This window comes from Astatotilapia calliptera, chromosome 15, assembly GCF_964374335.1.
Source record: "Astatotilapia calliptera chromosome 15, fAstCal68.1, whole genome shotgun sequence".
NCBI classification, from domain to species: domain Eukaryota; kingdom Metazoa; phylum Chordata; class Actinopteri; order Cichliformes; family Cichlidae; genus Astatotilapia; species Astatotilapia calliptera.
In genome coordinates, this window is record NC_137436.1 from 27,992,208 (window position 1) to 28,004,192 (window position 11,985).

At 47.1% G+C, this 11,985-nt stretch overlaps 1 protein-coding gene and 1 long non-coding RNA gene across 2 annotated transcripts; both read left to right on the forward strand.

Moving 5' to 3' along the window:
- Nucleotides 1-39: 39 nt before the first annotated feature.
- LOC113037503 (activator of 90 kDa heat shock protein ATPase homolog 1) lies at nt 40-9,087 on the forward strand. Its single transcript, XM_080289520.1, is given in 8 exon segments — nt 40-263; nt 737-927; nt 2,253-2,339; nt 2,425-2,523; nt 3,723-3,820; nt 3,908-4,045; nt 8,876-8,893; nt 8,896-9,087. Coding segments are annotated over 8 exon segments (861 nt in total). The 5' UTR covers nt 40-183; the 3' UTR covers nt 9,046-9,087.
- A 790-nt stretch (nt 9,088-9,877) lies between these two features.
- On the forward strand, nt 9,878-10,532 carry LOC145420362 (uncharacterized). The gene is made up of 2 exons (XR_013901666.1): nt 9,878-10,010; nt 10,405-10,532. It is a non-coding gene; the product is annotated as an uncharacterized LOC145420362 (long non-coding RNA).
- Nucleotides 10,533-11,985: the final 1,453 nt, after the last annotated feature.

Below are 11,985 nucleotides of genomic sequence, written 5' to 3' on the forward strand. Positions count from 1 at the left end.
TCAATCTGGGAGCAAAGACCCACAGCTGGCCTCAAGGTAACTGTCGGTCCCAGGTCCTCTGTGCTTTTACTTTGACAGTGCTAAGAGGAAGTGGGCGTTTCATTTTTCAGCTGGTGTCAGGCTTAGGGTTTTACCAGTGTGAGCAGCAGTGTCTCATTGGCCCTGTATTGATCAGCGATCGTGATGGCTAAGTGGGGTGAAGGAGATCCTCGATGGATAGTAGAGGAGAGAGCTGACGCCACCAACGTCAACAACTGGCACTGGTCTGTTCATCTTCATCAATGCTACCATCACTGCAGTACTCATTATACTACTATTATTATTACTACTACTTATTTATTGTAATAAATATAAACTGGTCCATGTGGCAGACAGACAGACTGATGAAGGTAGAATTCAGGTAATGCTGTTGCTATAGAAGTTGCTTCAGCTCAGTGATAGAAAACGCGCAAGAAGTTAATTTTTGAGTAATCTTTGGGGCTTCCTGCAGGTAACTGAGGGCACTGGCCTCATTTCCATGGTAACAGCCTGAATGTCATGACTGAGTAAGAAGAGGACATTTCCAGAATGATCTCAGTGTGTATGTGATACTGTAGGATGAGCTATTTTAGACTCTCAGTGTGTGTTATGTGAGCCGCAGCTGGTTCAGCACATGTTTGGAGGTATTTTTGAACTCTGTGATGTCAGAGGTGGGCGTGATTTGGTACCCGCTGACCCTCCTCTCTCCCCTGGTCAGGACAGAGCGAGATGTGTCCTCCTGGTCCTCGGAGTGCCTCCATCAGTTGCTGCTCGGTGTGCAGGTGGAGGGACCTGAGGGTGTCTGCCATCTGACCGAAGTCACTAAGCTGGAGGGAGAAGCTTCCATCAATAACCGCAAAGGGAAGCTCTTCTACTTCTACGAGTGGCAGCTGAGACTCAGCTGGCTGGGTCAGTGATCTCACTGATGATGTCGTCCATCCATTCATCATGGGAGACCATCTCAATTTGGTTCATGTGACTGACTTTAACCTTCACGTAGATGCTGTAGATATGGGGTCTCAAACTCACAACCCAGGGGCTACTTGCTGCCCCGTATATTGACAGTTTGATCCTTGAAGTGACTTTTTTTTTTTGTTAAAATGAGTTATTTAAGAAGCCAAAAATGATTTAATATGAAGGCAATATGAGCAGAGAGTACAAATATGCTGAGGGATTGGCTCTGTTAGTTCAGTGAGAGAGTCAAAAACTAATGTGTACACTTATGTCTGCATATTTGTTAAATATGAACAAAATGATAGTAGAAGTGCTGCCATGTGTCTGGCCAGGTAGAGAGTACTGATGTGTTTATTTGGTGGTTCAATGAAGGGCTTCAGTTAAGAGTGAGAAAAAAAACGTTTTGTCTTGTTATACAATATTTGAAATTTAAAAATACAACACTACATTTTAGAAAATATTTGTGTGTGTTTTCTTATTTGTTTGATTTGTATTACTTGAACACTGAAGTGGCCCTCCAATAAGATGACAGTGCCAGCAGTGGCCCATAGCTCATTTAGGTTTGAGACCCATGCACTAAACCTTTTAGCCAAAGTTCTTCTAGAAGCACGTCGCACAACATGGCAGCTATCATGATGATAACTCTCGGAGTATGTTTGAGCAGTTATTTTGAAATATTATCAGCGTTAACCCTAACTTCAGTGGTCACTGGGGAAAAACTGTAAAGAATCTTCATTGTGAGTGTTGAATAGTCAGGTCTTCATGCTTTACTTTTATTGAGCAACAAATTATTTTTCCTGCTAAATGAAGATCTTCTAAATCAGCAAGACACCATTTCCTCTTTAGCTCACAGGTTATCTGGTTGAAAATGCACATTATTCATTTATACCAGGGAGTCAAGTGCTTTTGATTTCAGTCTTTCTTTTTCAGAATCAGGTAACATTTTAAACAAGATAATCAATCTCTATGGGAGTAGAGTTCAAGCAGTGGCTCTGCATTGTGTTGGCACATGGTATTGAAAAAATATAATACTGAAGAGTTCTTCCCCACTGCTGTGTAAGCCATTATTGTAAACCAGGAGTCTTTGCTGATGATATTAATTATAACTACTAAATCTACTCTTATCTTGAATGAAAGGTTTCATTTTGACTCAGTGTCACCCGCTCTGGCCCTTGGAATACATTTGACTATGACTGCCAGAATCTCTAGCCACGTGTACAGCGGGGATTTTAACATAGGGTTGCTCTTTTTCTGTAGTGCCAACTGTTTTCTGTGTGCAGGGATGTCCTGCAGGGGAGTGAAGTTCAGAGGAACTATTGATGTGTCCAACCTGTCTGACGAGAATGACGAGGATGACCTGGATGTGAGTTTGACTTCTGATTCTGATCACATACCCTGCAACCCAGTGATGACTGCACAGATGAGTGTATTGATAATTATGTTGCTATCCAGATCACCAGCCCAACACACCTCTCCTGGACCTCATGAAGACCTCCGGCATCCAGGAGGTTCGCAGGGTTCTGGGCGAGTATGTCCAGCGGCTCAAATCAGGTGTGTTACCTAGAAGACATCAGGCAGTTTCTGACCATAAGGAGTTTTTAGAACTGTTCGTGGGTGTCTCCTCTGTGTCTCTTAAGTAGATCGGTCAGTAACTATCAAAGCCTTTTAGGGGTGGGTCTAAACAGGAAAAAGCTAGAAGTAATGTGGAAACTTGAAACCATTAAAGTTCTGTGAAATTCAGCAGTGAGAGGTGGGTGGGTCCAGGCTTGAGATAATAGTTGGAAGTGAATACTAAAGTGTTAAGAATACTGCTGATATGAGGGGGTGAGTTACTGAGACAACCAGAGTCTACAATTAACTCTAGCACCCAGCAATCCTGTCAGAGTCTGGCTGAGGCAGACTGTATGTATTGCGAAAAATAACTCAAATGCAGACCAAAACAGAATGTGAAACGTGACATGGAATAACAAAACCGAGCCGTTTATTAAGGCTGGCAAAGAAGTACAAAACAAAAGACAAAGGTGAAACTAAACAATAAACTAAACTGGGTGAATTAAGATTAAAGCATGAAAAAACCTTCAACATGAAACCTGGCATGGAGACATGGAAAAAAAACCTGGATGCATGACGTGAAAACAGCAGACGACCTGACAAGAAATGACTGAAAACACAGAAGTACACACAGGAGGATAATGAGGGAAGTGGAAACACATGGGGAAACAAGTGAGGATAACGACATCACAGGGGAAACGTAAAGCTAAACACATAGAACACAGGAACACAGAACCTCTTTAAAATAAAATGGGAAAGATAATGAAACGCAGATGTGTCAAGTTCATGTTGTCACAACAAAAGACATGAAGACATGAAACACATAAAGGACAAGGGATACTTAATACAGGGGTTGAAAACTTAAGGGGAAACTAATAAACAAATTACCTTAGAAAACCCAATGAACTTAAACATAAACCATAAACATCCAAATTAACAAAAACTCAAAACGCTGGGTAAAAAGACCCAGGATTGTGACACATCCACTACAAATGCATGTGAGCAAAACACGTTAAATCTAAGTGGAGCTTTAGTACTCTGTTTTGAGCTTCTCCTGGTGGTTGGAACGTTTGTAGTTTCAGCCCTCAGCAAGCCATTACTCTGAGACAGTCCCTAAAACGCTTCATTATGAAATTTACACCTGTAAAGATCAGCCAGGGAGATGAACCTTGGGGTAACTGTGACCTCTGATCCCACAGAGTTTGGTCAGGGAATGATTCTTCCCACCACCAACGCACTGAAGCAGCATTCATCTGTGTCGACCAAGAAGAATGAGGTTAAGACCAATAAAACCCAAGTAGGATGCTCCTCCTGTCCTGACTTAGCTCCTGTTCAGCCTCACTGTTGAAGTGCTGACCTTTGATTTTTCTGTGTTGTCCTGCAGATTAGCCCCGCCCCCAAGTGCTCCTCCAGTACCGCCCCCTGTCCCACAGGTGATCGTAACCAAACCTGCAGTTTCGATCTGAAAGAAACATTCCAGACCAACGCTCATGAACTCTACAGGACATTCATCAGCCAAGAGGTACTCGAACAGACTAGGAAGGACCAGACGAAATCAGAACAGACCAAGAAAGACAAGAACACGTTATAAATGACGCCCTATGAAAGACCCTGTTCAATTTATCTAAATGAGTCATGACCAGCCAGCAAGAAAAACTTTGTTTGATTAAAATCAGGTCAAATCTAGGCTAAAAATTGGTGTCAGACTTTTACGAGTTCAGTATGAATCCTAGGCCTGAAACTGACTGAAACCAGACAATGAAAACAGAAATACAATTAACCAGGTGATCAGAACTGGGCCCCGGCATTACCTGAAATTAGGCTGACACTATCCACTCTGCCATAGCCCAGTTACAGACTTAGCACCTGAGTGCCTTCATTGCAATCTTGGGGAACTTCAACCATGTCATCTTGGACCCGCTAATCTTTATGCAGACATTCCAGGCCACAGCACTTGCCTGCCAGTGGCCTGAGGAGGAGTGGGCTTCCAGGCTTCTGCCGCTGCTGTCAGGGGAGGCACAGATGGCGGCCCAGCCTGCCCCCGGCGTCCCGGGGTGTCTTTGAGGATGTTTGCAGGGCAGTATTGGATTGGCTCGGGTTCACCCCGGAGGACTACCGGAGGCGATTTCGGGCTAGTCAGATGTCAGCGGGGGAGCAGCCGTTCACTTGGGCTCGACAGCTGGAGGATACGGCGGCGAGCTGGCTGCGTCCGGGGCCAACACTGGCGGAGGACCAACCTGCCGGCAGGACCGCCGCCGGTACTGCGGGCAGGGGGGGGGGGCCCTCAGAGCGTCAGCTGCTGTTGTCTGCAGCTCAGGGGAGGGGAGGCGAGATCAGCAGGACGGAGAGAGGCATGTCGCATCCCATTTTGGGCACAGTTCCACAGCTTACTGGTGAAATCGCAACCAGTAAATTTGTGTAATGTTTGCCCGGCACTTAGCAGTGACACTGGGTCGACTGATACTGACTCTGGGGGGGAGGAGGTGGCGGGAACCTCTACAGAGGCCCCACTGCCTCCGGTTATGCACCCCACAGAAGATTTTTCCCTAGAGCAGTCTCGGGATGACACCCTACGCTCAGCCTATGACCAGGTGATAGATATTGATGGTCTGCTGGTGCACCCTGAAGCCTCGCGGACTTACACCCAGTTCCAGTGAGTCTTGACACTCGCACGAATGAGATCTGCACCCAGTTGTTGGTGCCACAAAGCCGCCGGGAAACATTTTCCAGGCGGCTTATTCAAACCCCATGGCAGGGCATTTAGGATGCAAGAAAACTCTGGAGCGCATAATGGCCTAATTCTATTGGCCGGGTATTTGGGCCGATGTGCGCCGCTGGTGGTGCCCAGAATGCCAGCTGGTTAACCACCCAGCCATTCCAAAGGAATGCGCCCATTACCGCTGATGGAGATGCCGTTTGAGCGCATTGGTATGGATACCTTCGGGCCATTCCACCGGAGTGCACGCGGCTATCGCTTTGTGTTGGTGCTGGTGGTTTATGCAACGTGATACCCGTAAGCAGTACTGCTGCACACCATTTCAAGAGTGTGGCCCAGGCATTGTCTTGCGAGTCGGTATTCCGAAAGAAATGCTGACTGACCAGACCACGTCGTTCATGTCTCGCACTCTGAGGGAGCTATACAAATTACTGGACATTAAATCTATTCGGACCAGTGTCTAATACCCTCAGACTGATGGGCTGGTGGAGCGGCTGAAAAAAACTTTAAAGTCCATGATTCTTAAGTTTATTCACGAGGATGAACGAAATTGGGATCGGTGGCTAGACCCCAGGCCTCCATGGGATTTTCTCCCTTTGAGTTACTGTATGGCAGGTAGCCGCAAGGGGTGCTCGACTTGATTCAAGACAACTGGGAGGAAGGGTCGAGCCCCACAAAGAATAAAATTCAATACGTGCTGGGCCTGAGAGCAAAGCTGCACAGGTTGGGGTGGTTATCACGGGAGAATTTACTCCAGGCCCAGCAACATCAGCAAAGCTTGTACAACAGAGGGGCTAGGCTCAGGCAATTTTCACCAGGAGACAAAGTGCTTGTATTACTACCATTCTCCAGCTCGCCAAGTGACGAGGGCCCTTTGTGGTCACACAGCGAGTGGGGGACGTTGACTATGAGGTTGACCAGTCAGACAGGAGAGGAGCGACGCAAATTTACCACCTCAACCTCCTTAAAGCATGGAGGGAGGCTGAAACCACTGCTCTGTTGAGCCTGGTTAAGGAGAGAGATGAGTGTGGGCCGGAGGTGCCAAATTCCACCATCCCCGCCTCCCTCCATTGTGATGACCACTCACACAGGCCCAGAGAGCAGATGTTGGTGCACTGCAACAGCGCTTTGCTGATGTGTTCTCCCCCTGCCCGGCCGAACGTCTCTCATAGAGCACCATATTGAGACACACCCTGGCGTGACAGTGGGTTCATGGCCCTACAGGCTCCTGGAGCATAAAAGACAAATTGCTGAATTGCAGAATTGAACAATATGCTGAGGCTAAAAAGTAGCCCCATAGTTATATGGTATATAAGATATATGCCCATAGTTCTTGTGGTGAAGAAAGATGGGTCTATACGGTTCTGTGTGGACTACCGCAAGGTGAATGAGGTGTCACGTTCGATGTGTACCCAATGCCCCAGGTCGACGATCTCCTGGACTGGTTGGGCACTGCTTGTTTTTTCACGATGCTGGATTTAAACAAGGGCTACTGGCAGATTCCCTTGTCTGCAGAGCAATCTTCCCTCTTAGAGAGAAGTGGTGCTTCAAAGGATAGTTGCAGATTTCTGTCAGAATGTGGAGATAATACAGTACAAATAAAATGTTCACGTTTCTCCAACGTTGTCTTCCCAACAGTTTCACTAACATCTACACTGGATGGCCAGGAAGCGTTCGCGATGTCTTATCGGGCGCATTTCCGGCGCTGATAATTGGCATCTGTCTTGTGTCAGTGACATAAAAGACGGATTTAATGCGGCATGACCATTCAAACAGCAGTCGCTTTCAGATATGTATTGGATTCAGTAGCACATATGAAAGTGACCCAGGTCGGATTTGAAAATATCGGATTTGTGCTGTTCACACTGTCATACCATGATCGGATATGGGTCGCATAGGGTCAAAAAAGTCGGATATGATGCGCTTTCGCGTGCAGTATGAATGTAGCCTTAGATGGTGTTTTCCTTGTAGCTGCGTACAGCAAACATGGGGGAGGGTCTGTGCTGGCGGACGTTGGTTACTGGCCTGGTAGCCTGGCTGCCCCTGGGTGGGTCCGGGACGGGCTTGGAGGCTTGTGGTTCTGGGGGTGCTCCGCCCCTGGGCTGGGGCTCTCTGGCTGGGCCTTGGGTCCTGGTTGTTGTGTTGCCGGGGTGGTGGGCGGGTGCATCAGCCCAACTGTAGGGCTCTCTAAATGGCCTGTATTTATATAGCGCTTTACTAGCCCCTAAGGACCCCAAAGCGCTTTACATATCCAGTCATCCACCCATGCACACACTGGTGATGGCAAGCTACATTGTAGCCACAGCCACAGCCCCAGCCCCTCCCTTTCTTCCCTCCCCATCCTCAGCTGCCTCCCTCTTCCCAATCCACCACACACACGCAGGACTTGGGGTGCAGGTGTGTCACCAGGGTGCAGGGGAGGCACTCCCCCTCTGCCCCCTTCTGGCCGCCTGTCCCTCAATTTTAATCCGCAACCTAGACAACCACATTACTCAGGTTTGGGGTCTTCACTCACCCCGCGTTCTGTTAACCATCGGGGCTGGGGGGCTGGGAGGAGGTGCTGGCCGTCGGATTGGGGTCTGGGATGCGGGGCCTCCCTGCTACTGCAGATAAGGAGGCGGTCTGCCTTCCTCTACCCCAGTGAGAAGGGTTACATCTCCTGGGTCCAGGTATGGTTTGCCCCTCTGGGGGCGGGGGTACCCGGACCTGGGATGTAGAGTATGTTTGGGGAGTGTGAATGTGTGTACAGTGCCTATTTGTGTCTGTCTCCACGTCGGGTGAGTGCCGAGTATTTGTTTGTGTATATGGGGGTGGGAATGCATGTTTGTGTCTGCGTACGCCTCTTTGTCTGTGTCTATATGTCAGCTGGGACCTAGACTCCACCTCTCTGGGAACATCTCAGGCTCTCCGAGGTATGGAGGCCTATCTCCCCTCACCACACTCCCTGCCAGTAGCTGATGCCCTCAGACGTTGGTGTGTTGGTGGTTCTTGGTGTCTGGGGCTGGGCGCTCATGTATGTACCAACTCACTCCTGGTGGCCGATTGGCAGGACCTGGCGACTGTGGCCCGGCTGGGCCCCTTCCGGTGGGTGGGGTACCCTCAGGCCTCTGGGCCTGAGGCCCGGTCCTCTCTGGCACAGCTGGCTGCCTGCAGAGTCCGCAGGCACGTCACTGCAACCCCCTCTGGCCTCTGCTCCGTGGCTGCTGGGTGACCTCTTGTTTGGGGCTTTCCTCAGCTCTTCCCAGGAGGGTGGCACAGTTGCCCCCCTGGTGGTCCTCCATGGGTCCTCGTATTCTGGGACCTCTGGATGTCTGGGGCCTGGATCTCCTCCATACCTGCTTCATGCCCTGGGGGACGGTGCTGTGGCTCCCCACACTTCCTAGCAGATCGTTACATGGAGAAACCTTTTGAATTCAAGCACAGGTGTACACACGGGTTTTCACAGACACACACTTCACCTTTCTTGGCTGCTACCTCAAAGCACATTGTGCGCTGTCGGTCTTGCGTACTGCACAATAACATTTCATATTTAGTATCGACTGTTATCTGCTGTTAGCTACTTTATTGTGATTGTGTTGTATTTATTATGTTGTTTTTTGTTTGTTTACTCTTCTGTTTTTTCTTATCCCCATACAGGTGATCCAGGTGTTTTGTTTTTTGTTTTTTTCTTCCCGCCTTTCTCACCATCTCTTCTCCCCTCTATTTTTCTTTCTCTCCCTCTCTTTCTTTCATCCTTCCTCCTTCTATCCCCCAGTCATGTCTGTCCCGTCTGTAACAACCGAAAATCAAATCAAATAAATACATAAAACTGGACAGTCAGAACCAAGATCGTCTGGTTCTGAGACCAGGGCCCTGTTTCAGGAAGCCGGTTTAGAAAACTCAGAGTGAAAAACGATACTCAGGGTTGAGTAACCCTGAACTGTCCAACTCGGAATATTCGGTTTCAGAAAGGCTGATAACAATTAGTTCAGTCAACGCGGAGTTGCTTTAACCCCAAGTGAAGCGCGCGGACGAGGATACATAAAGCCCTGATAAGCGGAGCACAGATTAAGCGAGTCACCATGGAGACGGAGGGAAAGAAGGCGTGGTCAATGTATTTTACAGCGCTTGAGGCCGAAATTCTGATGGCAGCATATGCCGATAACACGCAAATTCCGCGGAAAAAAGTAACACAGCCTCAGCTGCGAAAGACAGGGAGCATGCATGGCAAAACATAGCCGACAGAGTCAATGCGTGAGTGTTAATATAAACATTGATCTAGGGATTTCCACCCATTTAACACGTTATTTTATCATATGTTATTTTATTTGTTATTTTATACATTTTATTTTGTGATGTGATGTGAGCGCAGGTGCAACCCAACAGGCCCCAAACGTTCCTGGCAGCAAGTAAAAATGAAATATAAAAATATAGTCCAAACAGGTGAGGTGTAATTGTATTATGAGCCATAGTGCTTGGTCTGTTTGTCCGATGTAAATCAATTGCAGTTAGAGGCTACATTAATTTTCTTTCTGTAAGCACTTATTGAAATTATCTGAGCACATTACAAGTACATATTTGCTTACTCTGTATGCTCAAATGTGACCCGTTATAGCCAACAGAAAAAAAGCGGAGGCCCGAAAAACAGGTGGGGGTCCTCCACCACCACCACTCACAGAGGCTGAGCAGTTGGCCCTCAGCCAAAACAGTGGGCGCCCTGTGGCCGAAGGCATCTCTGCGGGGACATCCTCTGAGTCAATAACCCCGCAAGACACAAGTGCCTACATAAGGGGTAAATTCAAAATAATACATGATGTGCATACATCCTTTCTTCACAGTCACCTTCGCAGTGCTACTCAGTCATCTGATAAACTCTTTACCATAATGGATTATTTTGTAGTGAAGTTATTTTCCTACTGATTTTGCCTTCCCTCAGTCTTGGTTGTCTTTGAGAGCATAATGACAATGAAGTGTAAGGTGATTGGTATGTTTGTTAATTGCCATTTGGTCCCTTGTAAGTTATAAGTGACCTGTGTAAACCTCATATTCTATCAGTTGATGGTGATGGTGTACTGCATCTGGTGCAGCCTCCTGTTGAGCCAGACCAACATGCAGTTGTGAGTAATACTCCACAGATTATATGAGTTTACAGTAGAACAGCAATGTTGTTTATTTCTTTACTACAGGAAAATAATGAAGAAACATTGACAGCTGTTACAGAGGAGGAAGCAACAGAGACACTTTATGAGGTTTACATCTTTTAATACTTTGTGTACAGGAAATACAGGCGACCAATAAAGCCAGTTGAACAAAACATCTGTTTATTCTTCTTTCAACATGTTGAGGTGATGGGTCAAAAGAAATGATTGTGACATATGGTGTCTCTGACTGCTCTTCCATCTTGTATGTCCGTGGGAGGGTCAGGATGTTCATGGTTTGGATCACTGCTGATGTTTGGTTCAGAAGGACAGTGTTCTCCTCTAATTGTGGCAATGTTGTGAAGAATCACACATGCCACAATAATGTCACATGCCCTTTCTGGGGTGACCCTGAGTCTTTGCAGGCACTGGAACCGGGCCTTAAGCATTCCGATAGTCATTTCAATTCTGGCTCTTGTCCTGCAATTAGCCAGATTATATCGCTGCTGTGGGCCCGGGTCAGGGTAAGGGGTAAGCAAATAGGGTAAACATGGATACCCCCTATCACCAAGCAAGTAGCCAGTGAACTCTCCTAAGACAGAAGGATACACTTCTGAAGCAATTGGTCTTTATATATTTTAAAGTATTCTCAACTCACCATGTCCAAATTTTGTGCTCAGTGTACATTCACGGAATATTTGTGAGTCATGGACAGAGCCTGGCCACTTGGCTTCCACATTTGTGATAATGTTGGCAGCATCACATATGATCTTCACAGTGCAGAGAACACAAATTAGCATCCATTACTATAATGAAATAATTTGTTAGTTTGAAATGCTACAGGGAACTATGTACCTGTACATTAATGCTGTGGAAAGACTTCCTGTTCACATAGTCTCCTTCATTTACTAAAGGAGCAATGACTGGAATGTGAGTGCCATCTGTACAGCCAATCACGCCTGGGAACCCTGAAAATAAATGTAAAATTTAAGTAGTAGTTCAAGTATCACCACATCATGAATTAAGTTTTGGTCATCCTGATACCTGCAATTTTGTGGCATCCCTCTTTGATGAATCTTGTGGGTCTGTGACCGGGGAACACCACAAACGAGTACAGGAGACGTTTCAGTGCAACTGTAACATTCCTGACTGCCCGACAGACGGTAGCCTTGGAAACGTGCTCAGCGTCACCAATATTATACAGAAAGCTCCCGTTTGCAAAAAACCGAAGTGCAATACAAATAATATGCAATGAACTGAGAGCATGTCCGCGATGTGTCACATGCGTAATATATGGCCTGAGGATGTTATCCAAATAAATTATAGATTGTGCTGAGAAACGGTGACGTTCACACAGAAAATCATCAGGTAATGATAAAATGTCCAAACGCGCTCTGATCACTCTCTCCTGGCGGAGAGCTCTGCGGAGAATTTGGGCTTCACGATCTACTGGCTCTTCAAGGAAGGAGCACGCCATGTCCGACACTTCCTACTGTCAGGTTTCCGACAAAGGGGCGGAGACAGTCAGGGTTAGTTGTAGTAAACCTGCTAGGGGGCAGGTTAGCTTCACGGCGTGTGTCGTCATAGTGACTCACTGAGGCTTCAGCTGAACTCGCTTTGTGAAACCGA